This window comes from Lonchura striata, chromosome Z (genome assembly GCF_050655825.1).
Source record: "Lonchura striata isolate lonStrDom1 chromosome Z, ASM5065582v1, whole genome shotgun sequence".
Lineage (NCBI taxonomy): Eukaryota > Metazoa > Chordata > Aves > Passeriformes > Estrildidae > Lonchura > Lonchura striata.
The window spans coordinates 85,668,475-85,694,297 of NC_140740.1; the positions used below are offsets into that span (position 1 = coordinate 85,668,475).

The 25,823-nt window shown below is 46.8% G+C and overlaps 1 protein-coding gene across 6 annotated transcripts in view; it reads left to right on the forward strand.

Moving 5' to 3' along the window:
* CTIF (cap binding complex dependent translation initiation factor) overlaps positions 1 to 25,823 on the forward strand; it is a 144,538-nt gene that overhangs the window by 66,661 nt on the left and 52,054 nt on the right. For all 6 annotated transcript variants that reach the window (XM_085567185.1, XM_085567186.1, XM_021535535.3 and 3 more), the window contains one exon: positions 13,896 to 13,972. In XM_085567185.1, the coding sequence (XP_085423311.1) occupies positions 13,896 to 13,972 (77 nt within the window). The remainder of the gene's footprint in view (positions 1 to 13,895; positions 13,973 to 25,823) is intronic.

Below are 25,823 nucleotides of genomic sequence, written 5' to 3' on the forward strand. Positions count from 1 at the left end.
GCCACCAAGGTCCTGCCATGGGCAGATGCAATCAAAACAAAGTTTAAAAGCTCATATGAAAGGGCATAGAATGGCAAAACATACTCCAGTCCTGCAAGTGAATTCCAGCCCTTTGGAAGCTTTTTGGCATCTTGAAAGATTCCCCATTGTGTGCTGCAGTTTGCTGGGGTGGTTTCATGGATTTTGTGTTTCCACAGCTCTCTTCTTCCCCTGTGTGGTCACCAAATAGCTTTTCAGATCTTTACACATGCAGAAAGACACATCCAGGGGACAGGTTCAGGAAGCATCCTGCCCTGGGTGGTGAGGGCTGAGGTAGCTGGGAGTTTCTGCTGGAGCTTTAAGGAGTCTCCCTGAGCTGGGAGCTGTGTACAGTAGGAACAGTCATCAGCCTCATCTTACGTGCGCCTCGTCTCACTGGTTAGGATCGCTTCCCCCGTGGAAACCATCAAGAATTTCCGTTATTTCCTTTCCTCAGGCTTTGTTTGGGTGGGGATTTCTGGAAGGTATTTCACAGGCAGGTATAATTAAAGAAAGACATGCTTGCCTGGAGGCTTGACAAGGTTTCTTTAAAGCCAGGCCTTTAGCATAGTAGCAAAACAGAAACCGTTTGTTTCCCGGTCCAGTGGAGGGGAGGTTGAAAAAAGGGGGAGCTAATCAGCTGGGAATCATCCCGGTTAAATGCTGCACACTAGGGTTAAGGCCCTTATCCAGCAAATCCTTGAAATATGTGCTTAATTTTAAGTCCCTCTGACTTCAATCTGTTTACTCTTGTGCTTAAGTTTAAGCATGTGCCTAAGTGCTTGGCTGGCTGCAGGCCAAGGCAAATAGTAGACTTAGGAGCAGAATCACATGAAGTAAGTGCTTTGCTGGACTAAAGTTCCACAGGACAGTGGGTGATGTGCAGGTCTGGGATGCTGGAAGGGCATAGTGCTGTGTATCCCAGCTCCATCAAGTGTTGGGCACCACAGACCTGAGGCTGTGCTCACCTTGCAGGGATCATCCAGACAGTGTGGCCTCTAAACAAGTATCTGAATTTCAGCATCTTGTTTCTCTGGTCTGAAGGCATCAGCCTCACCTGTAGCCTTCTGCATATCCCAAGCACAGTCTTGGAAAAGTATGTAATTTATTTCCTCCCTATTGAGAGAAAGGAGCATGTTAGTGGAGGAAAATATTCTTGATTCTATCATCAAAGAAGAAAGGAGAGCAGATTCTATGACCTGACTAATAAATCTTCATAGGAATTTGTGTGGCTGCATTAACACAACAAAAAAGACTCCTGTATTAGCAGAAGCTTTTATAATGGCTTTATCTTCTTCTTTCCCATTCCAAGCTAATTCCTGAAAGCCTTCTTCTAATCCCCCGTTTTGCTCATCCAGCCTGGACTTCTTAGAATGTCAACGAGGTTTTTTTTCTTTTTAATCTACAAATGACAGCACTTAAAGCTAATAACTGTAGCCGTGGCACGCACAAAAATGAAAAACTGCCATCAACAAAATAAGATCTGTGTTTTTTGAAAACACCACTACCAGGGGTTAAGGGAAATCTGCAGCTGGAACAAATACAGCACTCATCTAACTTCCTCAATAACTCTGCCGGGGGAGCGGGCAGTTGCCAGACTGAGGAAGCGTGGTTAGCCATCCAGTCTTTGAATGCAGCTCCATTTCCCCCTCAAACCCATGGAATTTATATTAACCTCCAGCTTTTCTTAGCTGGTGGGAATATTTTTTTTTTTAATTTGCTTGAGAAAGAGCCTCACTTTTGTTGCTTTGGTTCACAGGAGGAGCAGAGGAGATGGTTCTGCTCCTCACACCTCGCTTTTGCTGGCAAAAGGCCAGGGATGTTAAGTGAATAATTTCTGACGGTGATAAGGAGACAAAGGTTGAGGCTGCCAAGCACAGAGTCACAGATGTCTGATGACTTGGTTTTGGGAAGGACAGGCTTGAGAGATCCTGGCTCACTGGGTTGTCTGCAATCCCAGCAGAGGTGCAGGCAGGAGGAAGGACCCCAGGTGCCTTTAGCATCTTGTACATGGGTGTAAATTAAGCGGGCAAAGAGCAGTATCACACAGTCATAGAATGGCTTGAGTTGGAAGGGACTTCAGACACCATCTCATTCCAACCTCCTGCCATGGGCAGGGACAACTTCTACTAACCCAGCATGCTCCAAGCCCGATACAACCTGACGTGGAACACTTCCAGGGTTCCAGAGGCAGCCACAGCTTCTCTAGGCAACCTCTGCCAGGGCCTCACCACCCTCACAAAGGAAGAAATCTTTGCTAATATCTTACCTAAATCCACCCTTCTTTAGCTATGTGTGAATGCCAGTCAGGATGTCTAAAACCACTTCCAATGAGTTAGTTATCTATCTAATTTAAGACCACAGGAGATCTCCTCAAGTGAGCATGGAGTGTAGCTTGGGAGACCTCATTTTGCATCCTAGGGCTCCTGTAGAGTCCCTCTGTGATTTCAAAGCCACTTTGGAGGCAGAGCATCTGTAGGATGCTTGTGGCTGTGGTGCTGATGGTGATGGGCAGGAGTCCCAGGCAGAGAACAGAGCTGGCAGAGACATGGGGGATGTGCTGGTTGCTAGAATTACCATCTCTCTGGTGGCACGCAGTTTGGTGTCTCCTTCAGCTTTGTAATCACTAAGTGCATCTGCAGTTTTCCTGTCATGCCGTTTCCTGCTCACTGCCCATTCCAGTCTTTGTGGCCACTATCTCAGACCCTTTCCAGCTTCTGTAGCTGAGCCCATCACAGGCGCAATTTAGCCAGCTACAAAGGCATCAAGGACATTAGAAAACAGCTGAAAAACTGTAGTGGGGAGGGGCAACATGACCCAGGACATCCCACTAAGCAATGTCTTTGGGGTTGGTGAGTGTGAAAGCATGTCCAGGAGTTGTGTGGTTTTTTGAGTTTTGGTGCTGATTCTTATGGAATCATAGAATGGTTTCAGTTGGAAAAAACTCTTAAGATCATTGAGTCCAACCATTTCCCAGCACTGTCAAGGCCACCACTGACCTATGTCCCCCAGTGCCACATCCACATGCCTTTTAAACCCCTCCTAGGATGAGGGATCCACCACTGCCCTGGGCAACCTGCTTCTGTGTTTTACAACCCTTTCCATGCAGAAATTTTCCCTAATACCCAACTTCAATCTAATGTTTTTTGTCCCCACTTGTATCTTGTGAAACACCTGAAGGTGCATCCTTGTGACCAATATGAAATTAATTGAAGAGGCTTCATCCAGCACCTGGTACTCATGACAAAAGCTGCTGTAAGTTAAGATTTCTCTGGCAGGAAGGCTGATGTATGGATGGTGCCACAGTCTTTGGAGATGTCATGTTTGAGATTTGGACTTTGCAAGGCTTGGGAGAACCAATACAGCCATCCTGCTGCTTGTCCTCTATCAGTGTTGGATAGAAAACAGTTTTTGAGGATTCTTTTCTTGGTGGAGATGCCAGATCCATTTCCAGTGTCACATTTGGACACTGCTGTAAAGCAGCTGCAAACATGCCTTTCTTACTCATCTGTTTTACTGTTCAAAGTAGCCTGTGTCTCACAGAGGTCTGCAGAAGTTCAATGAAAAGCCACCAGAGTAGTGAGTAAGTGATGTGATATTATTCATACTCTGTGGCAAGTGCATAATGTTTTCTGAGCTTTCCCCTGCATTAAAGCCCATTACAGCAGGAGGAATCCTAGATCCTCAGTGCCTAACAGGGAGATCCTGGGAGGGATCAGACAAACATTTAAGGAGCAGTTTCTTCTCCCCAGATACAAACTGCCAGTAAAGTGGCAAGGGGCAAGTCAGACCCTTGTGTTGCACAGCCCAAACTCCCATGAAGGACTGGGACTTTTCAAACAGAAGAGTAGGGCTTTTGTAGGATTAAATTGGCATGTGCACATTGGGTTATTTCTCAAGCAAGGGTGAGAGACATGGGATCCTCACATGATCTCTCTGGGCTGAGCTAGGTTAAGCAGCAGCTGCAGAGAAGAGAAAAGACTTCTCTTGGTGGCATAGTCCTGAGGAAAGTACATTGGCTCTGTCTTCAGCCAACTGTAGGCAGGAATATCTGTGATGTGAGAATGTTTCCAGCACAACCCAAGGGACTTGTCAAAGGAAAGAAAAAGACCATGCTTTAGCCATGAAGATCTGTGAGAAATGTCCCCTGGTGGGCCAAAAGGAGCTGCCAGTACCATGACCATATTCAAGTTGATACCAAAATTCCCTTTTGCTTTGATAGTGCAGAATATGGATCACAGGGATATGGATCATGTTTAGAAAAAAAAGAAAAAAGAAAAAAAAAAACTTGTTGAATTATAAACTATTGCTTGCAATCTGATGGTGTTGAAGAACTTCGTGCACTTGGAAGGTGTCCAGCAGGAAGTGCCAAGGCCTGAGCACTGAGAAAATTCTCCTATTGCCTCTGGATCTACCCATGGTGAAAGAAAAAAGAAGTTGTGTGTCAGGCAGTGATGCTGTCACTTTATAAATAAGGTGTTTCATAACTGTTGCACTGTCCCAAATCCCAGGAGCTTGCAGGATCTTGAAGCTACTTCAAGCTGAAGCCCTGGTCTGTCCAAAAGAAGAGCAGAGGCCTGGTTCTGGGGGATTGCACAGATGGACATGGAAAACACCTTTTTTTTAATAGTAATGGTGAAAGGAAAATATTCTTATATGTAGTCCATATCACCTGGGAACAAAACTGAGGTTCAAGCATACCTGGCCAGAGGAGCCTGTACCAACACTGGGCATAGCACAGAAAGTTTTGAGCTAAGAAGTTCCTAATCTTCTCCTCCCTGAGGCCCTATCAGGTGTGTTTATGGGTCATCTTAAAAATTTATCCCAGTTCTGCCTCTAGGTTTCCTCCTTGTGAGGATGGAACAGTGGTGAGGCGTTGAGGGACCTCCTGCCATCCCACCTCACTTCATTTCAGCTGAAGAGATGTGGTCAAATAGCATGCCAAGGTGCACAAATGGGGGTGTTGGACTGTGAAGAGCACAAGGGACAGGAAAACTCAGACTGGGGAACATGACAGATATAGAGAAAACGTATATTTTAAAGAAAAGTGAGGTCCCAGAGGTGCTGAAATAGCTCAAATTATAAATATTCCAATAGCAACCTCATTACACTCCTAAGGCCCAGGTAAAGCTCTTCCTCCCTCACCCCCAAGCTGATGCAAGCCAAAGAAAATGTAAGAAAAGCTTTTCAGAGTAGTCCAGCCCTTTCTCAGGATGAGCTTGGGCTACCTGGACAGACTGCAAACCAAACAGCATGCGTGGTACCTCCTGCTTGCAAGTGATGTGGGCAGTATTTATTCCAAATATTAGCTGAAAAAGGCTCCTTTTTCCAGGGAAAAGCAAACCCAGGTCATCAGTGCAATTTATTTTAGTGGTTCTTTAAATAATCTGCATTTGAGGACTCCAAGCAATGGTGTGATTATAACTATACTTACTGGATAAACGTATTTATTTATGGATGGGATGCTTTACTGCTGACAGTACAGTTTGTTTTTAAGTCTGACCAGGGTAGAGGAAATACATACAAATAAACAATAAACCTAAACAACACTAAAATAACATCAGTTAAAACAATTAGAGTTACTTCCACTCGCAAAGTATTGTTCCCATTTTGCTACAACATGGGAAAAAGCTCCATTTCCTAAGTGAGCTTGTAACTGATTTGGGATTTGCGGATTCTGGTAACAAAAGGGGATTTCTTTTGTCTGTTATTTATACTCTTCCTATGGCACCGTGTGTCCGTGTCGGCGTGTCTGGAGCACCCTGTCTCAGTGCAGCAGTGTCTCCAGCCTGTCCCCATCTCTGGGCCTGGTTGGGCTTCTCCTGGTGTGAACCTGTGTGTTGGCAGAGGCAGTTCCTCCTAGGAGACTTTGTCCTGGTTTTTAAAGTTTTATTATCTCTGAATTATGTATAATTCAGGAGCTCAGGGGCCAAGAGTTATAAATAGACCCCGGAAAATGCACTGTCAGTAATCAGCAGAAGGTGTCAAGGAAGGTTCAGGCCATGCTTTAATTGGGATGTTTTGCCTAATTATTGTAATGCTTTAATTGCATTTGCATCCTTCACCTCGCACAGGGAGTTTCATGCCGGGTTGTTCTGCCTTTCTCTGTGTGTTTTGTGCCATCCCAGAGCTGGCTGCAGAGGGATGAGGTGGGGGCAGCTTAGCTGCCACAAATATTTTGTGCCATCAAGTATTTTCAATGCTGTCTTGCCTCTAGCTGTGTGCCTGCTCTCTGTCAGGAGCCAATAACTAACACCAGGGAGAGGTGGTGGGAAAAGAAGGGTCTGAGTGATACCTCGTTGGGTCTAGGACTGCATGTGTAGAGTCTGTGGCTCATGAAAACACCCATTATTCTGTGAGAAGTGCGCACCAGAGCACTCACACTCAGCAAATCCAGGAGTTTGTGTCCAACAGGGGAAGGCAGAGCCCTGCAGGGAATACTGCAGGTGGTTTTAGTGATGACCAAGGAGTGATGTTTAACTGTGACACTCCTGATCACACCATCCCACCTTTTTTTTTTTTTTTTTTTTTGGAAAAAGTCTCCTCCACGGTGCTCATCACTGAGGCATATGTACTGCAGCTACACATTCAGCCTCTGCTGGCAATTCATGATTTATTGTGTACACCCCAAAGATGCAGTTAATCCAATAAATCCTGCAAACTGGGGTATCTCTCATGGAATTACTTAGAATCACAAAACCACAGAATGACTTGAGCTGGAGGGCATGCACAAGGATCATTGCAATCCAACTCCTGGCCCTGCACAGGACAGGTCTGAGAATCTCACCCTGTACCTGACAACATTTTTAAAATGTTCTTGGAGCCTCTCTGGGGCATGTTGCACTATGCCAGGATTCATCAGACCAGCACATCCTACTGCTGAGGTCCTACAGAGCATCTCTTCTCCACGACAGAGCTTCATAGATCAGTGGTGGCAAAACCCAGAGAGTTTTGCTCCTTTTCTGAATCCTGGATGGCTTGAAATTAATTTCTTTGTCAGTCTTGTAGTTTAATTTAGTCCTGGCTCCAGTCACTGAGGTTGAAGAAGGTGTCCTTGGAGGTTTCCAGGATCCACTGTGCTGTGTTGTGGTAGAGCCATAACCATCAAGTACTGCAAGGGTTTACCTGCCTTTTATCTTGTGTAGGGAGTATTTTGCAAAATTGTTGCATTTCCTATTCCTTAGATGTTGAACATCAACTGCTTGCTTATTCAGAAGCAGCTCTTATTGTAAGCACCTTACAGGAAAATATGAATAGCTTGCAATTTAAAGGAACAGATTTATCACTTACATTTTAACAGAGAGGAAATAATTTCTGTGTGGCTTCCTGGCAGTGTTTGGTGTCCTTCCATGGCCTCCAGACCAGGTCAAGGCTTTAGTTTGTGCCTCAGCTCTCTCCTTCTAAAATGTAAAAAAAAATCTCCTAATCTCCTTGTGGGTGACAGACCAGAGCCATGGGAATTCCTGGAAGAGGAAGAAGAAAGTAGCCTCTGAGGAGAGAGCTCTGCTGGAAATACCCACAGGATTTCTTAATGTATCACTGAATCATGGAATCCCAGAAGGATTTTAATTGGAAGGGACCATAAGGCTCATCTCATTCCAACCCCTACCATGGGCTGGGACACCTTTCATTGGAATAATCTCCAATAGAAATGCCATCCTTGAGTGGATAGAGGTGATGGGGATGCTGCCAGTGTCACCTTTGCCATGTTTTTCACATGCAAGGGGCTGGCTGGGATGGTTGTGCTGAACATATTGGCACATTCAACCCCATAGGCACCATGATTGTGTGACTGGCACAATAAAAGTTAAATATATCTGCAGATCTGTGCTGTCCTGGAGTTCCCTGCCTTGGACAATCCATCCTGTGGGCAGGTGAAAGCCTTGCTGCAGGGTGTTGCAATTCACTGGGTGGGTTTCTGCTGATCATTTCTGGAACCACTACGTATCTATGTTTTTACACTCCCTCCAGCCTCAGAATTTCTTTTGTTCCCTTTGCACGGGCAGATGGGGCATCCTCAGTGATTCCAGCCCCACCTCACCCTTCCCACTTTCCCAGAAAATAAATCCCACCCTGAACGTTGTGTGCAATAAAACTGAGCGAAACTCCCAGCTCCTACCTCAGGCCTAATAACCTGTTTGTTCAGTTCAGGCCTTCTGCAACCATTTGTTTAAGATAAGCAAGGGCGGATGTTTCTGGAGGGCACAAAAGGCTCTTGAGATAAAACTCCAGCGGGACTGATCCTGCACTGTGGCTGGATCATTTCCTTCTCTCATCACCTGAGTGTGGTTTTTTTCCATCAGTCCAGTGCTTTTTTCAACCTTTTGTTCACACTCAGGGTTTCAGTGTTGCTGTTTCCTATTCAGGGGTCTTCACCTGCTTGATGATCACAGGCTGGGGCTGTTTCTGCTGCATGGGGAGCGTCTGAGAAAGAGGTGGAATAAGTTGTTACGAGTGAAGGCAGTTGCTTTGTGGGCTGAGGTTTCACGTCTGAAAGTCTGGCTGTAAAACCACACGGATGAAGCAATGAACCCAAACCCCTAGAAGCCCCTTGAGTCTTTGTGAAACACCCACAAGTTCAGCCACCTCAGGCAAGCAACAGCTGCACTTGGGAATGCAGCAGTGGGGGAGAAGAGGAGGAGGGAAGGGTGCAGCTTGGTCCCAGATAGGGCTATCTCCACTCTAAGGCTTTTGATTTCAGATGCCAAAGGAGTTGCTGTGGTTTGCTGCCTCAGGGTGGTCACAGAAGAATCAGTGGCAGGAAAAAGCTCAGCCTCATTCCTGCTTATCAAATTGTGACTTGGGAATATTCATGGAAGGGAGGCTGGACCTGCCCCAGCCTGAACCCCCCTGCCCTGGGCTGATCCCCCAGCGTGGGCAGCAGGGCAGGGGGGATTCTGCCCCTCTGCCCCTGTGCTCAGGGCTGTTCCCCTGCACAAGAGAAGCTCCAGGGAGAGCTCAGAGCCCCTGCCAGGGCCTCAAGGGGCTCCAGGAGAGCTGCACAGGGACTGGGGACAAGGCAAGCAGGGACAGCACACAGGGAATGGCTCCCACTGCCAGAGGGCAGGGACAGATGGGATTTTGGGAATTAGGAATTGCTGGCTGGGAGGGTGGGCAGGCCCTGGCCCAGGATGCCCAGAGCAGCTGTGGCTGCCCCATTCCTCGCAGAGGGGTGGAACTAGATGGTCTTTAAGGTTCCTTTCAACCCAAATAATTCTAAGATTCTACTAATTTACCATCCCCAGTAAGAAAGGCACAGCTGGTGCCCTCCTCCAGCTTTTTCAGATTATCCTGCTGCAAAGGAGGCATAAGAAAAATCATAGCCAATTCTTTTTTGTAGGAGGGTAGTGCTAAACCAAACCACTTCCCTCCTCTGTTCCTGCCCCTCTTCCTCATGTCCCTCCAAAGCCAGTATCCCACAGGTAGTGGGGCTGGGGTGTGGAGTGGGTTGGGATCAGCAGAGGGATGTTGCTTCAGGATGCCAGTGAAGTCTTGAAAGCTTTTTATTTGTTCTTCCATTGAGCTTTGATGTAAATGTGTCTGGGGAGCAGCTTTCTGTATTCCCAGAGACAGGTGGGATGAAAGTTGGACAGTCACCTTCATTAGGAAGGTAAATCACAAAAAGAGAGCACATGGCCTTCAAACCTGTTGCCTGTGACCTCTGTTTTCAGTAATTCCAGTTGATGACAGATTTCCCTTGCTGGCCATACGACAGTCACCTGAGCTTGCTGGACATCACCTTCTCCGAGAGTTGTTTTCATCAAAAAATCTAAAAACATGTATGCACGTGACAACACAGCTGATCTCCTGGGGACTGGCCAAGAGGGCAGACCATTCCAGAACAACCCTTCTTTTCCAGAGCTTTTGGCCCTTCTTTTTCGACCACGTATGTTTATGATTTAAATTGGAACATATGTGCATTAGAAGTCCCATGGGCGTCTCAGGTTCTGCTCCAAGCTTCCCACCATGCAAACCACAGAGTGTTTCGCTCCAAAACTGAAAATTAGCCCTATTAGCAATTCTTTCTGTGACCATGGGCTCCTTGTGCTTTGCTTTTCCCACACCCGTTGCTTACAGAACAGCATCACTAACATACTGGTTTGTTACCTTCTCCAGCCACCTGTGAATAAATACCAAGATAACATGGTCTTTCTGCCCACTGAGAAGTTGCAAACATGCCTTTGAAAACAAAGAACATCTGAGTGTGATGGTGTTTCCAGCCAAAGCAGGAGAAAAACCCATCCCTCTTGTAGACCCACTGCAGAGCAGAGGGTAGTCTTCTGCCTTTTCCTTTGGCTCTGTTCAAGGATTTTGACTTCAGAAAGTGAGTGTCTGCTGAAAGATGAAAGAGCTGCATTTCAGATTCACGTTGTCCTCTGTGACCTGGCCCTGCTGAAGGCACTTCCACGGCTGTCTCCTGCATGACCCTTGGTGGGCAGCAGCCTTGAGACGAGGGCTATGTTTTCAAAGCTCTTACCATCCACACCCACCCATTACCTTTGGTCTTCTCCAGCCACTCCGCCCTACTTGCAATTTGCTGATATTTCCTTTTGCATCAGCTCACTGCACAAAAAAAAAAAAAAAAAAAAAAAAGGTCAACTTTTCTCCCTTCCAAATTTAGCTTTGTTTAGGCACCAAAATAGACAAGAGTAGGGATCAGTGACTAGTTTTTTCCAAAACATTGTCTCACGACGAGGACTGAGGAAAGGAACTACTCAGCTGGATAAAGGAGATGTTTGATTTTCATAAAAGGGGACACGAAGTTCTCCTCTATTCAAGCACAGGCAGTGTCCAGGAGTGCTCCTTGGATTAGGAATTTATTCCTATGTAATTAGTTCATATCTTATCCTGTTGACGTCAGCAGCTGGTGAGTAGAGGTCTGTGGAAGCACAGGCTTCTCTACAAGGAGGACATGCAGGAATGTACCACTGTACATATGGTTTCTAGTTGGAATGAGCAGAAAGGCAGCTCCTAAGGCTTTAATGAGGTCTTCACTAGAGGAAACTGTTCCTTGTGTGGAGCGGAGATAGTTTCATTTTTCTGAGGTAATTGTATTTGCACATGTGTCTGCAATGCAGCTTAAATTCTTAAAAATACCCCAAGCGTTAGCCTGCTGTGGTAGTACAACATTTAGAAACAGCCTCACTAATTACTGTACTATTTTTAGCCTCATTTCCTAAACTAGCTGTTCTGATGGGGTTGGACTGTGTGTGTGTGTCCTCCTTCCCCTCCTTTCCTCATTCAGTTTGGTTTCTGTTGGCCAATTTCAAGTAATTTTTTCAAAGGAACAGAGATCTCATAGATATCAAGCTCCTCCTATGCCTTCAGTGGAAATAAATGATTGGGAAAGTGAGTGATGAGGAACACTCAAACCACAGCCCCCAGCAGTGAAGCAGTTTCAGTATGAGCATCCTGGTCTGGTGGAAGGGCCCTGCAGTGGCGGGTAAGTTGGAACTGGATGATCTTTAAGGTTCTTTCCAACCTGAACTGTCCTGAGATTGTGTGATTCTAAGCTATTACAGAATCATGACAGGATATTCTGAGATGGAAGCCACTCACAAGGATCACCCAGTCCAGCTCCTGCCCTGCACAGACCCCCAAAAATCCCACTCTGTGCATCCCTGGCAGCACTGTCCAAAGGCTCCTGGAGCTCTGGCAGTGCTCATTCCATGGCCCTGCACAGACATCCCAACAATCCCACCCTGTGCATCCCTGGCAGCGCTGTCCAAAGGCTTCTGGAGCTCTGGCAGTGCTCATTCCATGGCCCTGCACAGACATCCCAACAATCCCACCCTGTGCATCCCTGGCAGCGCTGTCCAAAGGCTTCTGGAGCTCTGGCAGCCTTGGGCCCGTGCCCATTCCCTGGGCAGTGCCAGCCCCTCTGGGGAAGAGCCTTTCCCTGATATCCCACCCAAACCTCCCTGGCACAGCTCCAGCCATTCCTTGGGTGCTTCCCTGTCAAAGGGAGCAGAAACTGGAGCTGTCCCTTGGAAGAGCTGCAGACCTCAGTGAGGTCTTGCCTCAGCCTCCTTTTCTTGAGGCTGAACAAGCACAGTGCCCTCAGACACTTTATCATGTGTCTATCCAGACCCCTCACCATCATTGTAGCTCTCCTTTGGACCTTTTCTATTAGCTTTATATTTTGGCTCAGTGAGTTCCTTATGGCTTGAAGTCTTGAGGAGCAAAGCTGTCCGAATGGGAAGGCTCCAGCTGCTGTGGGAGCTGTAGGGCTGCTGCTGCAGCAGTTTCTCCAGGCTTTTTGCAGTGGTCAGGATGGATGGTCACAATAAACCCTGTCTGCCTTCAACTTGGTGGTGCCTTCTCTGGCCTAAATCCATCATCCCCAGGAACCTTTCTCCTCCATTACATCTTCCCCTGGAGAAACTCAAAATACAATTATCTTGGTAACTGCTACTGAAATCAACTGCCGTTTCCAAAGGCTCTTTGCACAAAGAGAGAGGGATTTTCTTCTGAAGTCAGTGTGTTATGTTGTCATGCCAATGTCACAAAGCTGCTGCTGGATGAGACACATCCTCACCCAGCCCTTGCCCTTGCCCAGGCTGCTCCCTCATGGCCCCTTGCACATGGTGATTCCCAGCAGTGGCTGGAGCTCCAGGCTGAGATAGATGGTGATGGAAGTAAAAGGAGCAACTTTTACAGGGCTTTTATTGCCAACTGGGGAAGGACAATACTGCATAAATAAAATTAATTATGGTTATGACAGTTCTGTGGTCCCTGGAAAATAAATAATACTTTGCACTTACGCAGAGCCTTTCATCCAGGAACCTCAGAGCTCTGTGTGAGCATTAACAGCGCCTCATCATGCCCATAGTAGGATAGTAAATACAGCAACCCCCTTATCAGATGAACAGACCACGTCAGAGTCGGCACCTTGAGTGGAAAGAGGGCACTGGAAATGCAGCAGCTGGAGTTACACACAGCTCTGCCACTGCCTTGTCTTGGAATCATAGAATCCTAGATTGGTTTGGGTTGGAAGGAACTTTAAGGTCATTTAATTCCAACCTCCCTACCATGGGCAGGGACACCTTCCACTAGCCCAGGAGGCTCTAAGCCCCATCCATCCTGGCCTTGGACACTTCCAGGGATCCAGGGGCAGCCACAGCTGCTCTGGGCACTCTGTGCCAGGGCCTCAGAACCCACACAGTAAAGACTTTCTTCCTAATTACTCTTAAAAATTTCTGCCTAGTATCTCATCTAAATCTGCCCTCCATCTTGGGCTTGGGAAGATGATTTACCATCCTTGTCACCTCAGTTGTTTCCTGTAAGGTGGGTCCCACCTGTCCTCGCTGCAGGGGTGGCATAGGCTGACTCTTTCATGGTGGGCAGGTTCAGTGAGGTGCTTCTGATTCAGTTGTTCCCTTCCTACCAGTGTGAGAGCACAGCCCCAGCAGACCTACCAGCTGTGGCTCCTGCTAGTTTCCCCAAGTATCCTCAAAATGACGCTGAGCATCTTCCTTTACAGACATTTTTTCAGCCGGGTTTTGTATAAATGCACAAAGGTTACAGCCCAGGGAAATTGGATGGCTTAGTGTGTCATGTGGGAAGTGGGTGAATTCCTTGTCTGTCGTGTGTATTGGATTTATACACGTGTGATCCAGTCATTTACCCTGTGTGGTTTCTTCTATACAGAAATTGCAGATAACTTCATTCTCTGCTCCTTGCAATGGCCCTGAGAGATACAAGACATCTCAAGATTTTCAGAGCTGCTTTTGTGGGCTCTGGGATGATTAAGGATGTTTGGGGAAGCTGTTTCTCTTGCCACACTCACATGCTGGGTGTACAACTCTGTCTCACTCTCAGCCCTTCGATTTTGATGCCTCCTGGAGCTGATGGCTGCTTTTCCTTCTGTTTTGCAGGGTTACCATCCTTTGCCTCATGAAGCTGAAATCGCACACACCAAAAAACTGTTCAGAAGGAGGAGAAACGACCGGAGGTAGGTGAAAACTCTTCAGTATTTGTGTTTTTTTAAATCTCTTTTTCGTTGCATGTCTTCCTCACCTGCCTCATGGTGAGTCTTTGGACAGTGTTGCTGTTCAGCAGTATTAATGTATAAACTCTTATTCCAGCATTAGCATCCTGAAAATATTTTGGGATGTGTCTTGCATTGATCCAGGAGTACTTTGAGGACCTTCTTTTCCCCTTGAATGTATTCTTGCATAGCCAGATCCCCCAACTTGTACTCAAAGAGACAGCTGGCAATCTTTTGTCTGTAAAAGCTCAAGCCCTTGGGATTTGCTTCCTGTTTTTCTATTAAAAGGCAAAATTTGATGAGTTTCAGTGCTACCTGGAAAGTGGGTTTTGTTAAGAGGGGGTCACAGCCAGCCTCAGGTGGGAAGGAGGGGATGTGCTGTGCAGGCAGATGAATTCCTGTGGTGATTTCAATCCATTGAGTTAATTTAATCGAGTCAATTGGATATTTAATTGTGTAAAATGCATATCCAATTATATGAGGGCATCTAAAGCCCTTGATGGGAATCATGACTATGGTTAAATGTGAAAAAAAGTGAGGAGTAAGGGAGTTAGTTGTACATGCAGCTTTATTTCTGCTGACTTGTCCTGCTCCAGCTGACTCAACTCACCCAGGGCAATAAAGCAGTTCTGAAACCACGACTTTGAAAGATGACTGAACAGGAGAAAAAGTGGCCAGTGCTTTCTCCTGAAATAAACAGTAGTCTGTGCCTGAACTGTCACAGGGGGCATTTTTGGTGAAATCCTGCAGACAGCTTGAACTGTGTGCTCAAATCTCGCCATCACACCCTGTCTCATGAACAGCTAGGATGTAGTTAACTCTGCATGGCTTGATTTTTCTACACTTCACTGAGGGACCAAAAGAAGAGCTAAAAAGTGTTTTCTTGAGCAAGCTATAAACATTATTCTGTGGTCAAGATGGTTTTAGCAGCAAACTCTGTTTCCTCTCCTTTTGCGGGCTCCCTCCTTTTTAGCACAACACAATTCAAAAAGCCAGTCTTGTCTTCTTATTTGAGGTGGGTGGGAAAAGTCATATTTCAGCTGGGTTACAAAGCCCTGTGATCTCCAAAACATGTTTTAACCAAGTCTGCTGTGTTGCAAGACTGAGCTAGGCAGGCTTAACTGGAGCACCAGGCTGGGCTCCTCTGAGGAACACAGTGGAGTTTAGGGAGTTCTGTTTCCATCTCTGGCCTTCTTCTGCCATACAAAGAGTGTTTGATGCTTTGGGAGAGGAGACCCTCAGGGCCAAGAGGTCTTCTGCCTGAAGCCCCATGCTCAAGCCTGTGATGAACCGTGGAGCTGTGTGCTGGTTCTTCCCTCTCATCCAAAAATCTTGCCAGTTGGAAGAGTGAGAGGAAACATACCAGATGTGCATTTCTGTTTCTTTTTTCTTTCTGGTCCCTTCAGATAAGCCATCCGCAGACAGAAGCATTCAGTCCTCCAGGGCATCCCTGCCTCCTGCACAGATGGCAAGGAGAGATAGCAAAAGAAACTGCCTTGGGCTGGGGTTGGAAGATCACGGGGTGAGATACAGCCCTGGCCAATAGCACTGGGATAATGTCCTAGGGGAAGAGAAAAAAACCTTAAAATCCAATTGATCCGGCATCATTCCGGAGGAGACATGGGGTCATTTCAGCCCTAAGCAGTCACAAATGAAATAAAATGGAAAGAGCAGAGGGTACGCACTTCTGCCCAAGTCCTCCACAGTGCTGTTAAATCTTCGCCAGAAAACCATATTTATTTCAATTTCAAAAAGCTAAGTGGCCTGAGTGGAGGGAGCTGTAATGCAAAAGCAGTTTTTAAAGTAATTATTTAAAAGGAAAAGGCATGGTTCCCATCCCCTTCCTTCACCTCGAAACCTGAGCAGCCTCTCCCTCCCCATGACACTTGTTTTGCTGCTGGAAGTTTTCAGCATCCCTTGTCTCTGTAGTGCATTTGGGACTAGGAGGAGAGGTTTTGTCCTCCTTGTGTCACTTGAGTTGCTCCAAGAGAGCACTTGCTCCTTAAAATTGATTTCTAGCAGTGAGTTAGCTCTCAGAATGTTTATTTTATGTAAAAAGCATGACAGAAGTAGGGGAAGAAAAGGGCAGGAATGGGGGGTTGGGGGAAGGGGATAAGAAAAAAACAGATTGTATCAGAAGGGAATAGGAAAAAACCAGATTGTATCAGAACACAGACTACAAAGCTGTTTACAGTTTATTGCAGTGCTATTATCTTAATGTCCCAGGCATCAGTCTGGGGTAGAAAAGCTCCATTCCGGAGCTGGTGGAGCCACACAGGTGATATAAAAATTCCTCAGGGTGAGGTTTTATGTTAGGCAAAATAGTCAGGAGTAATGGGATTTTTGTTTAAAACCTCATCTGAATATGGAGAGAGTCAAAATTGCAAGAGTGTGGATGAGACATCAGAGGCAGTGAGGCTTAGAAGAAGCCTAGCAGGGCCATTTGGTGATGAATGGGCTGGGAAGGGATGGGAAGCAGCTCTGGATGCCTGAACCCAAGGGAGGAAGGGGTGGTTTCCTAGAAAGGAAAGCAGCCAAAGATGGGATTAGGGCTGGCATGCAGTGGATTTGCAAGAAGAAAAGAGGTTGTTCTGCTAAGTTAGGTTAGAAGCAGGTGTGGCCCCAAAGTCCTGGGCAGACCTGGGTCTGGTTTTGATGGGGCAGCTTTTCCTCTTCTCCTGAAGCTGGTGGGTCCTGGAGCAGCACCCTGGGCCCCACAAGTAACGCCTCTGTGGGGTGCAGGGGTTCTCCCTGCCCAGGACTTTCCTCATCCAAGGCTGACAAATCCCTGGACATCCTTCTGCCTGGTGCAGGAGTCAAGTCAAGTGCAGGAGTCAAGTGGCCATCCAGCTTGGGTCAAAATGTCAACTCCCAGTTTGACCTCTGCTCGATGCACAGGTCCAGCTGGCCTTGCCTGGTTGTAGGTGACCTTTGGCTTGGTTGGAGCTTTATAAAACACAGCTATTACAAAAAAAGAAGCCAACAAAGCAGATTGGTACACAGAAATCTGTCTCTTTTGTTTCACAGCTGGTCTTACAAGTGGCCCTGATGGCCTCCCAGAGCATGTGTGGGGTTCTCTGGCCTACTTGACTGTGACATTCAGTTGGGGACAGTGTTGGGCTAGTGAAGCACCTTTTGTTTCACATGAAGAACAACACTGATGTCCGGCCCTGCTATAAATAGTGTCTGTCCCTGCTTCCTTCCCGTCACCTTTCCTCGGGAAATGCTGTCCCTGTGTTGTGGAGGAGCACAGCTCACCTACCCTAAGGTCCCTGCCACACACCTTTTGCTCCCTTCAGGAGAAGCTACCCCAGGAGAGTGACCCACAGCTCTCTCCTTGCATATGTGCTATGTTTTTATGTTCCTCTGTTACTTCTTTTTTCCATTTTTTGTGGGTGTCTTATCCTTCAAAGTGTTCAAGGATGAGGCTCTGAGTAACCTGGCTTAGTGGAAGATGTCCCTGTTTCTGGAGCTGAATGGTCTTCAAGGTGCCTTCCAAGCCAAATAATTCTGGGATTCTATGATTTTCCATGGATGCATGCTTCATTCGTTGCAAAGATAGGCATGAAGAGCAAATTAGATGTCATTTAAAAAAAACAGGCACATTTTCCATAACAGCAGTCAACATCAAAGCCACATCTACTGGAGGGTTTGGTTGCACATGGTGCTGTAAAAGCCTACAGGAGGTGGTTGGGGTTCTTCCTGCAAAGAGTTGATGGTCAGGGCAGCAGAGTTATCACTCCCCACCTCTCCTGGCAGAAATCCTGCAGCCAGTGTCCTCTCTGTTGGCTTGGAGTCAGGAGGTGTGACTGCCATCTCCTGATGAGGGTGATGGAAAGCATCACTGCTTTCTGGGCTCATGGAAGGAGAGCAGCACAGGCAGGTGTTGTCATACCATGTCCAAAGGCACCAAGGCTGCTTAGTTTGACCTTCCAAGGGCAACCACCTCTAGGGAAGAATGGAGTTTTTCTGGGTAGTGGCAAAGATACTGTGGAATGTGGGGCACAACAGACCCATTTCTCAAGTCCTCTCCTCAAACCTTTCCCAACCCAGTGTCTCTCTGCTAACACAGCACAAGATGTGTGGGATGTGATTTGCTTGGGCCAGGTGGGCTCTGAGTTTAGCCCCTTGTTTTTCAAAAAGCTCCCAAACCCCTATTTTTTAAGCATTACAAGCTGACTTTGTGTTGCCCAGGGTTGCTCTAATTCCCCTGGCCTCCTGGTGTGATGTGTTTGGGATGGCGAGTCCAGCTGGCCAAATTCTTTGGCCTAGAAATGCATGGAAATACATGGACAGAAGCTTGCCCCAGCCTTGTAGGAATGATAAAAAACCTTGCATGTTCTGAAAGGCTTTACAGGGAATATATGGAGTTGAAATATATGGAATTGCAATAGGACAGGTGGAGTTGTACCTACTTCTTGGTCTTCTGGTTAACAGTACTGAAATGGTTCTGTGTCACTTGAGGAAGTTTTCCTGACAACCACGAAAAGGGTTGTTGGGGAAGTCTTAAAAAGTTTGCACCCTTGAAATCACATTGATCCAACGTCTTATTGGATTCAAAAGGCAGATCAGGCTGAACAGCTTAGAAAAAGCAAATTCTTGGGTGTGCACAGATGCTCTTTTGGTTGTCCTTGTCTGGAGGCAAGAACAGGAAAGCATGGCAGAGAGAAGAACCCCATGTCCTGGAGAGGATGGAGTAAAAGCCCAAGATGAATCCATCTTCTCTTTGCAAAAGGCCCCTGAATGCCTTATTTCAGTAGAAAAAGTGGGAATCTCTTGTGCTTCTGTGCAGCTGGTGTGTCTTCATGATTTGAGGTGACCAAAGCCATGAAGGGCTGCCATGCTTGTCCCAGCCAGGATTGCTGGGGACCACAGCCAGCCTCAGGTGAAGGACCATCACCTCTAGCTGTGACTGAGCTTTGTGTCATCTCCTCCTTCTGCTGTTGGATGAGATTTTAAGAGGGGTGTTTCTGCACCTGTGAAGTCCATCCTACATAAAGCCCCTGTGTGGGGAGCTACAGCAGAAGGCTGCACAGATGCTCCTGGCTCATACATGGAGGGAAGGGTTGGGAGCAAGGAGGTTCAGGAGTTCTCCCCATCTCCTTTTAGCATGCCACAAGTACTTAAAGATTTCAAGAACAGAATTACAGAAATGTCCCCAAGTTTTCTCTAGCATTGTCTCACTTTATTTACTTCCTTGCATTAACTTGGCTTTGCACTTAAATGATCAGGAAAAAACAGTCTGGATTATTTTTTTCTGTGTGTATGTGTTTTCTGGATTTAATTAGATTCAGAGCTGAGGGAGGCAGAAATATCCTCCTTCCCTGGAGAGCCCCGGGTGGCTGTCAGGGTTTCCTCTTCCTGGAGCAGGAGGGTTGTGTAAGCACCATGACCCTCCTGCTGACGCCCACGCCACACACTGGGTTATCTGGGGTGAGCTCACCGAGTGGGCATCCCTGTCCCAACTCCCCAGTCAGGACCTACACTGCGGAGAAACCTCCTGGGGCTCATCCTAGCCCAGCCGTGTGGCCCTGGCCTGGAGCTTCCAGGGAGGTGGTTCTGCCTAGGGACAGCCCAAAGGATGGTCATGGTGGGCTCAGGGCCAGGCAGGGAACGTCCCATATCCGCTGGCGGCTCCACTGAGGAGCGTAGGCAAACTGTGATATACTTCTTTTCCCATTATATTTAATTTTACAGATCCTCAGGGACACTCAACCACCTACAGTGATTAGTTTGACTGATTAAGCTGCTTTTCCTCTTGTGACAAACTCCTTTTGTGAAGGGTTTTCAATAGCCACACTGCTCGGGACATTGTTCCTGTACAATTTCCTTTCAAAACACCATAAAGGCACTCTACTGCTTCACCCTGTTGTAAAACACCACAGGAATCATCATGACCCAGCTTGCTCCTTCAAGGGCAAGATCTCCTCATCCAGGGGCAAGATACAGGCTCGGGTGGGAGTTGCAGGACCATGTGGTGCTGGAGTGAGATGGAGCCCTGAGCAAGGGGGATTTAGGATGAGATAAAATGGAAAGCAAAAGTTTTCTCCTTTTTTTTTTTTTTTTCCTTCTGTTTGTTAATAAGAAGATCCAGATTCACCCAGGGAAGTGAAGGATAAATAAACTTGAGAAGTCAGAGAAGGAAATGCTGCTTCATACATGTCAACTGGTTCAGCCTTGCCTGGCAGAGGCTGGGGGAGGATGCAGATGCTCTCAAGGTACTCAGGGGTTAAAGATGCAGGGGCAGAAGGGCAGCTTGTGCTGAAGAAAAATGCTGCTGTGAGCAGCAAGTGGATAAAACTGGACATTTAACTAAGACTGGAAGTCAGAGGAAGGTCTGATTGACACCAAGGGCATAACAGATGGAGGGAACTGGATGGAGTTGCAGAAGCACAAAGTCATTCCCCCCTGTGTTTGTAGTTATTCCCATGCCCTCTCATGAGGCTGTTGGGTAGGACCTGTTGTCAGTTGGATCTGGTTGGTCCAGCAGCTGCTCTTTAGGTAAGGTGATGATGGAGCAGGGCAGAGATGGTATCAGGAAGGGTCAAGCCAGGAGCACTTTGGACCTGCACATCCACCTCTGCCAGACGTGGTGGCATCACCCTGCCCCACTGCCCTTCCTTCCAGGAGTTGAGGAGAAGGCTGTGCCAGGGATCACAGCACAGAGACTCCCCTCCTGGGGGGTGGAAGTTGTTGAGAACAAAGCCTGCACTGGGCTCACCATTGAAGGCGTAATCCTCAAATCATCAAAAACCCACCTCCTGACACCCAATGGACATGCAGATGGTGTGACTCAGCCGTGGGAGGAGCTGCTGGGCAGCACTGCAGTTTCTTGTCAGGAGAGAGCACTTGGAGGTGAGGTCTGGAGGGTCTTTGGCTCCCTCAACACCTTTTGCTGCCTTTAACCATGGTTCAGTGAGCAGGACACAGCATGGCAAAGGGCAGTGGCTTTAAACTGCCAAAGGGCAGGGTTAGATTGGGTATTGAGAAGGAATTCTTGACTGTGATGGTGGGTAGGGCCTGGCACAGGGTGCCCAGAGCAGCTGTGGTTGTTCCATCCCTGGAAGTGTTCAAGGCCAGGTTGGATGGAGCTTGGAACAACCTGGGACGGTGGAAGGTGCCCCTGCCCATGGCAGGGATGGAGCAAGATGAGCTTTAAGATCCCTTCCAGCTGAATCCATTCTAACATTCTGTGATATCCCTGTTCAGTAATCTGAGCCCTGGTACCTACAGGGCACAGATGATTCAACAGCTCTGCAAAAGCCATCTGAAGTTCAGCCAAATTTATATCTAGCATCAGTCCTGGGCCAACTTAGAGTGACTCACCTACCCCACCACCATCCTCAGAGCTGCACACATAGGGTCCTCCCATCATCCGAGTGGTCCATGTAAAACACCGGGAGCAGTGAGGTGGAGCAGTTGGTATTTAGCATCCACTGGGGAATTTGTTTTGCCTGTCACTCATTTCTCAAGCTGTGGCAGGCTGAGTAGAGGTTCTTCACCCATCTGCTCTCGTTTCTGGTGTTCTGGGCAGCACTGAGGCCTTACACGTTTGGTGGCATCAGTGAAAATATGCCCAGCCATGTCTCACCCCCAAGAGCAGGTGGTGTGGCCACCATCCTGCTGGCAGAGCACACCACAGAAGGGGTGCTGTGCTCACAGCTCCTTTCCTGATACTGGCAACAGCCAAAGGGATTCTGCATTTTATGCATATGCAAGGACAAAGCACTTCTGTAAAAGTCAGAGAGCTCTTTGGGCTTGACACTAATGGCAAGATAAGCCTTTGTGAGTTCAACAGGGCATGGTGCTCGTGACCAGGACATCAGGGAATGCATGTCCACTGCTGTTCTCCATATCTGATCTGTCCTCCTTGGGTTCTGAGCTAAAGACCCATGCAGAAGGGTTAGAAGATAACCATCTAAGCAAATTTTATCCTTTCCTTTCATTGTTTCTTTTTTTCTAATGCCAGGAGGTAGTGGCAGGAGCAAGCCAGGTGCATTTCCCAGCTGCAGGGTTGCCACCTCTCTGTTGAGGGTGGCTTTGTCATTACATAAAAACTCTAAAACACAAGACCTTTTATATCCTTTTTTTTCTTCACAGTCTTGGTGACTGAAGTGACCCCTGTCCCGCAGACTAAATTTAACCCAAATAGCCAAGCCACAAATAGACTTTATGGCATCAGGAGGCTTTTGCAGGTTGTTTTTATCCATCTCTGCCACTGCTTGAAAGACTTTATGTACCACCAGCAAAGCATTTTACTACTATGAAACCTCTATAGAAACATATGGCCTGATGCACAGGCTCAGGGTCTTATGATGTTGCTTCACCAAAAGCAAAATAATTGCTCCAGCAAAAAAAATCCAAAAGTTCAGCTTGTGACTGTGGTGGAGGCTATGGTGGAGGTGGTTTTTATGAAAATTCTGTATTTTCTAGGTATCTTTTTACCTAGAAAGATATGTGTGGTATCAGGGGCTGGTCTGGAGGTCAATGAGTTGTTGTTACTGATGGCTCTTCACAAGTGTTCCAGGACAGGCTTGGAGCAGCCTGGTCTGGTGGAAAGTGTCCCTGCCCATGGCAGTGATGGAAAAATGTGATCTCGAAAAGCCCCTCCTGACCCAAACCATTGTGTGATTCTGTAATTTTTCTAAGCATTTCGAAGTGGGAGCAGGAGCTTATGGTGGCTCTACAACTCTGGAGAAGATTAGGAGAGAAGCCACTCTTAAATCCAAGGCTTTGCAGGGAACATAGGAGACCTCATTCAGTGTTCACCTTTATTGGATTGCTGGGCTTCACCTCCATGCTATTTCAGGTTGTCTCAAACTCCACGCAAGGAGCTGTGAGACACCAGACCTTATACTAGCACCAAAATGGCTGGAAGCCAAACAAGATGCTGTAAGGCATCTCCAGTGTCACTGCCTGCTGGATCCCACTGCGTGTGTCCATGACTACATTGACCAGATATGAACTGGAGGCCCAACTTCCCATTGTGCTCAGAGGGGATGTGTTCAATGAAGTTTGGAGGATGCTTCACCCCCACATAAGAAAAATTAGCCTGTTCATCTTATAGAGAACATATTTCCTTGCTTTATTTTGCCTTCCTATGTTGACCAGAACCAAGGAAGTCTGAAAAACAAAGAGAGGTGGGACGAGTTGAGCCAAAACACCTCACACTGGAGGGAGTGCTGGGACAAAGATTTTTTTCTGGGCTTTCTTCAGCAAGAACAGACACTCGAGACTGGGCATCCCAGTGTCAATTGGGATTGAGCCTTTCATTAGAAGGGCATGTAGTGGTAGGACAGAGAGGAATGAGTTCACACTGGCAGAGGGCAGGGTTGGATGGGCTGTTGGGAAGGAATTGTTCCCAGTGAGGGTGGTGAGACCCTGTCATAGGCTGCCAGAGAAGCTGTGTGTGCCCTGGAAATGTCCATGGCCAGGTTGGATGGGCTTCCCTGGCAAGATGTGGAATGGGATGATCTGTAAGGTCCCTTCCAACCCAAGCCCGAAGTTATATGTGAAGTACCTGCACACTTGTTCTTTTTCTTACCTCTTTTGAGACCAAATCTAACTCAACACATCAATCACAAAACATACAGTGAATTAAAAAGAGACAGATGAGATAGGAGAGAGGCACTGGTGACACTTCTGAGACCTACCAGCCCAAGTGGCTTGGTGCTGCTGACAAGATTGAACACCAGTCACTGCTCTCTCAGCAGCCTGAGTGAGGTGAGGAGTAGCCTTTTCTTGCCCTTGTTTTTTTCACAAACAGGTGTCAGCAGAACTGTTGTCACAAGTGGAAAGGTGTAGCACTGAACCCCTTAAAGGCTACAACCCCTAGCTCATTGTCACATCAATTATCAATTTGCACCTTCTTCCAGAAGAGGTAGCATCTTCTTTCTTCTGGTTGAGAGCTGGTGGGTGGATGTCCAGTTGATTCATCTGGTATGTCCTAAGGTAGAAACAGGCTTAACTGGAGGGGTCTGAGGAGACCCCTGGGGTAGTTATCAGGGGGTGCATGGCTGGGGTGCTTTTTGTGCATTTCAGGCAAAATATAAGCTGACCCAAGCCCTTGGAGTTGATGGGATTTGGGGAAATTGATTGATGAGCTGTGCCTAAGCTGTGTTGTGGATGTTTTCGTGCTCCCTTAGATTTGGTCCTAAGTGTAAAGACAAAATTAATGTATATTCTGAGGTGTGTTATGGACACATGAAATCATGGGAGGATTGGTAACTGGCTCTAAGGCAGTGTGGTTTGTGATTACTTTAAAGCTACTTTTCTAGCTTGTGTTTGAAAGACATTATTAATTCATTTTGTGTGAAAATCTGCTCCTCTGCATTCATTTGTACCTAATTCTGTGTTCTCAGGCATCATCTTTTCTGCTGTTTCCTTTCTTATAAAGAAATGGCTTCCCCTCTGCTTTCCTTTCCTTAATCTTGCTGAGAATTTAAAGATACACATAACCAAGCCGTCCCAGCATTTTGTCTCAAAAAACTTTTTCCCCAGTGGAACTTAACCAGAATAAGTCTCCACACTTCTTCCCACAAACATCCCATTGGCAAGTCAAGAGGTTGGGATGCACGCTCTTCAGGCCAGGTAGTTCTTGTTCTGGAAAGATAAAGAGTATCCCAGCCATCCCTCAGGAATGTGACATGCAAGGTATTTGTTTGAAAACTCTTTACAATCAGCTGACAACCCAAATTCCTGCAGTTTTCATGCTGTCTTGAAAGGGTTGCACTATTTCCAGAGCCAGTCCATTCATGGCCAGCACTAAGGCTCCTCTCACAAATAAAATAGTCACAGGAGTGGCTCTCACCCTGGGTTGGAAGATTTCAAGTTATATTGGGTGAAGGCAGAGGTGAACATGTTTTATGGCTGGCATGAATGTGTTGGTTTTAAGACTGTGAAATTTTGGAAGAGCCTTAGAAACCCATTCCCAGAGGTCAACAGGACAAAGCTCTCCTGCTGAGCAAGTGAATAGAAATGAGTTCATAATTACAGAGTATAGTAGCTTTTTCACCAATTTAATTGAGGTTTTTCAGAAAGGAAGAGAACTTAAAACAATACAGAAATGTCTTTTGTTCTTTCAGGGCCATTTGCTGAGGGCTTTGCAGTAAGAGGAGAGGATGTTTATTAAAAACAACAATATCAAGCCTTTATTTTAGGGTGAAGAGGCATTCCTAGCTGGAAAATTTGAAATCCTTGAGATGAACTGGTTGCTCTCTGAAAATTAGCACTGAGCTAAATTATTTGCAGCGCATTGCTGAACTTCTGTTGGAACAGAAGAAAGAGAGAGGAAGGGAAGGCACTGAAGAAGTTGAAACACTCCTTTCCTTCTCAGTAGGATTTCCAAATCAAATTAATTAGATTTAACAGCATGTGGGTCTGAACCCTTGAAGCAGCATCTGGAAGTCAGGGGTTTATCCTCATCCTTATGCTCCTGTCTTCTCCATGTCCTCCTGGGAGCTGATGAGGCTTACTGGAGTGGACTTTGGGGGTGCAGAGGGAACACCCCAACCTCAAGAGGGGTGTCACAGGCCATCTGTGCTGAGCAGGCTGATGGGGAGTTGAGCCAGCATAGTGGTAGCTGTGAAAAGCTGCCTCTTCTCCAAGAGAAGCAAATGCAGGAGTGATATTTTCTTTTCTTTTTAAGGACAAAAGTAAGTCTGGTGGTGTACTTGCCTGCAATGGAAAATAGCACAGCAACACTAGCATCTAGATACACCATAGTGTTTAGAATGTAACGATGCAAGAAAGTCTTCTAAGCAGCTGAAAGCACCTAAGCAGAGATGTTAAAATAATAGGTGCAGTTCTGCCTAAT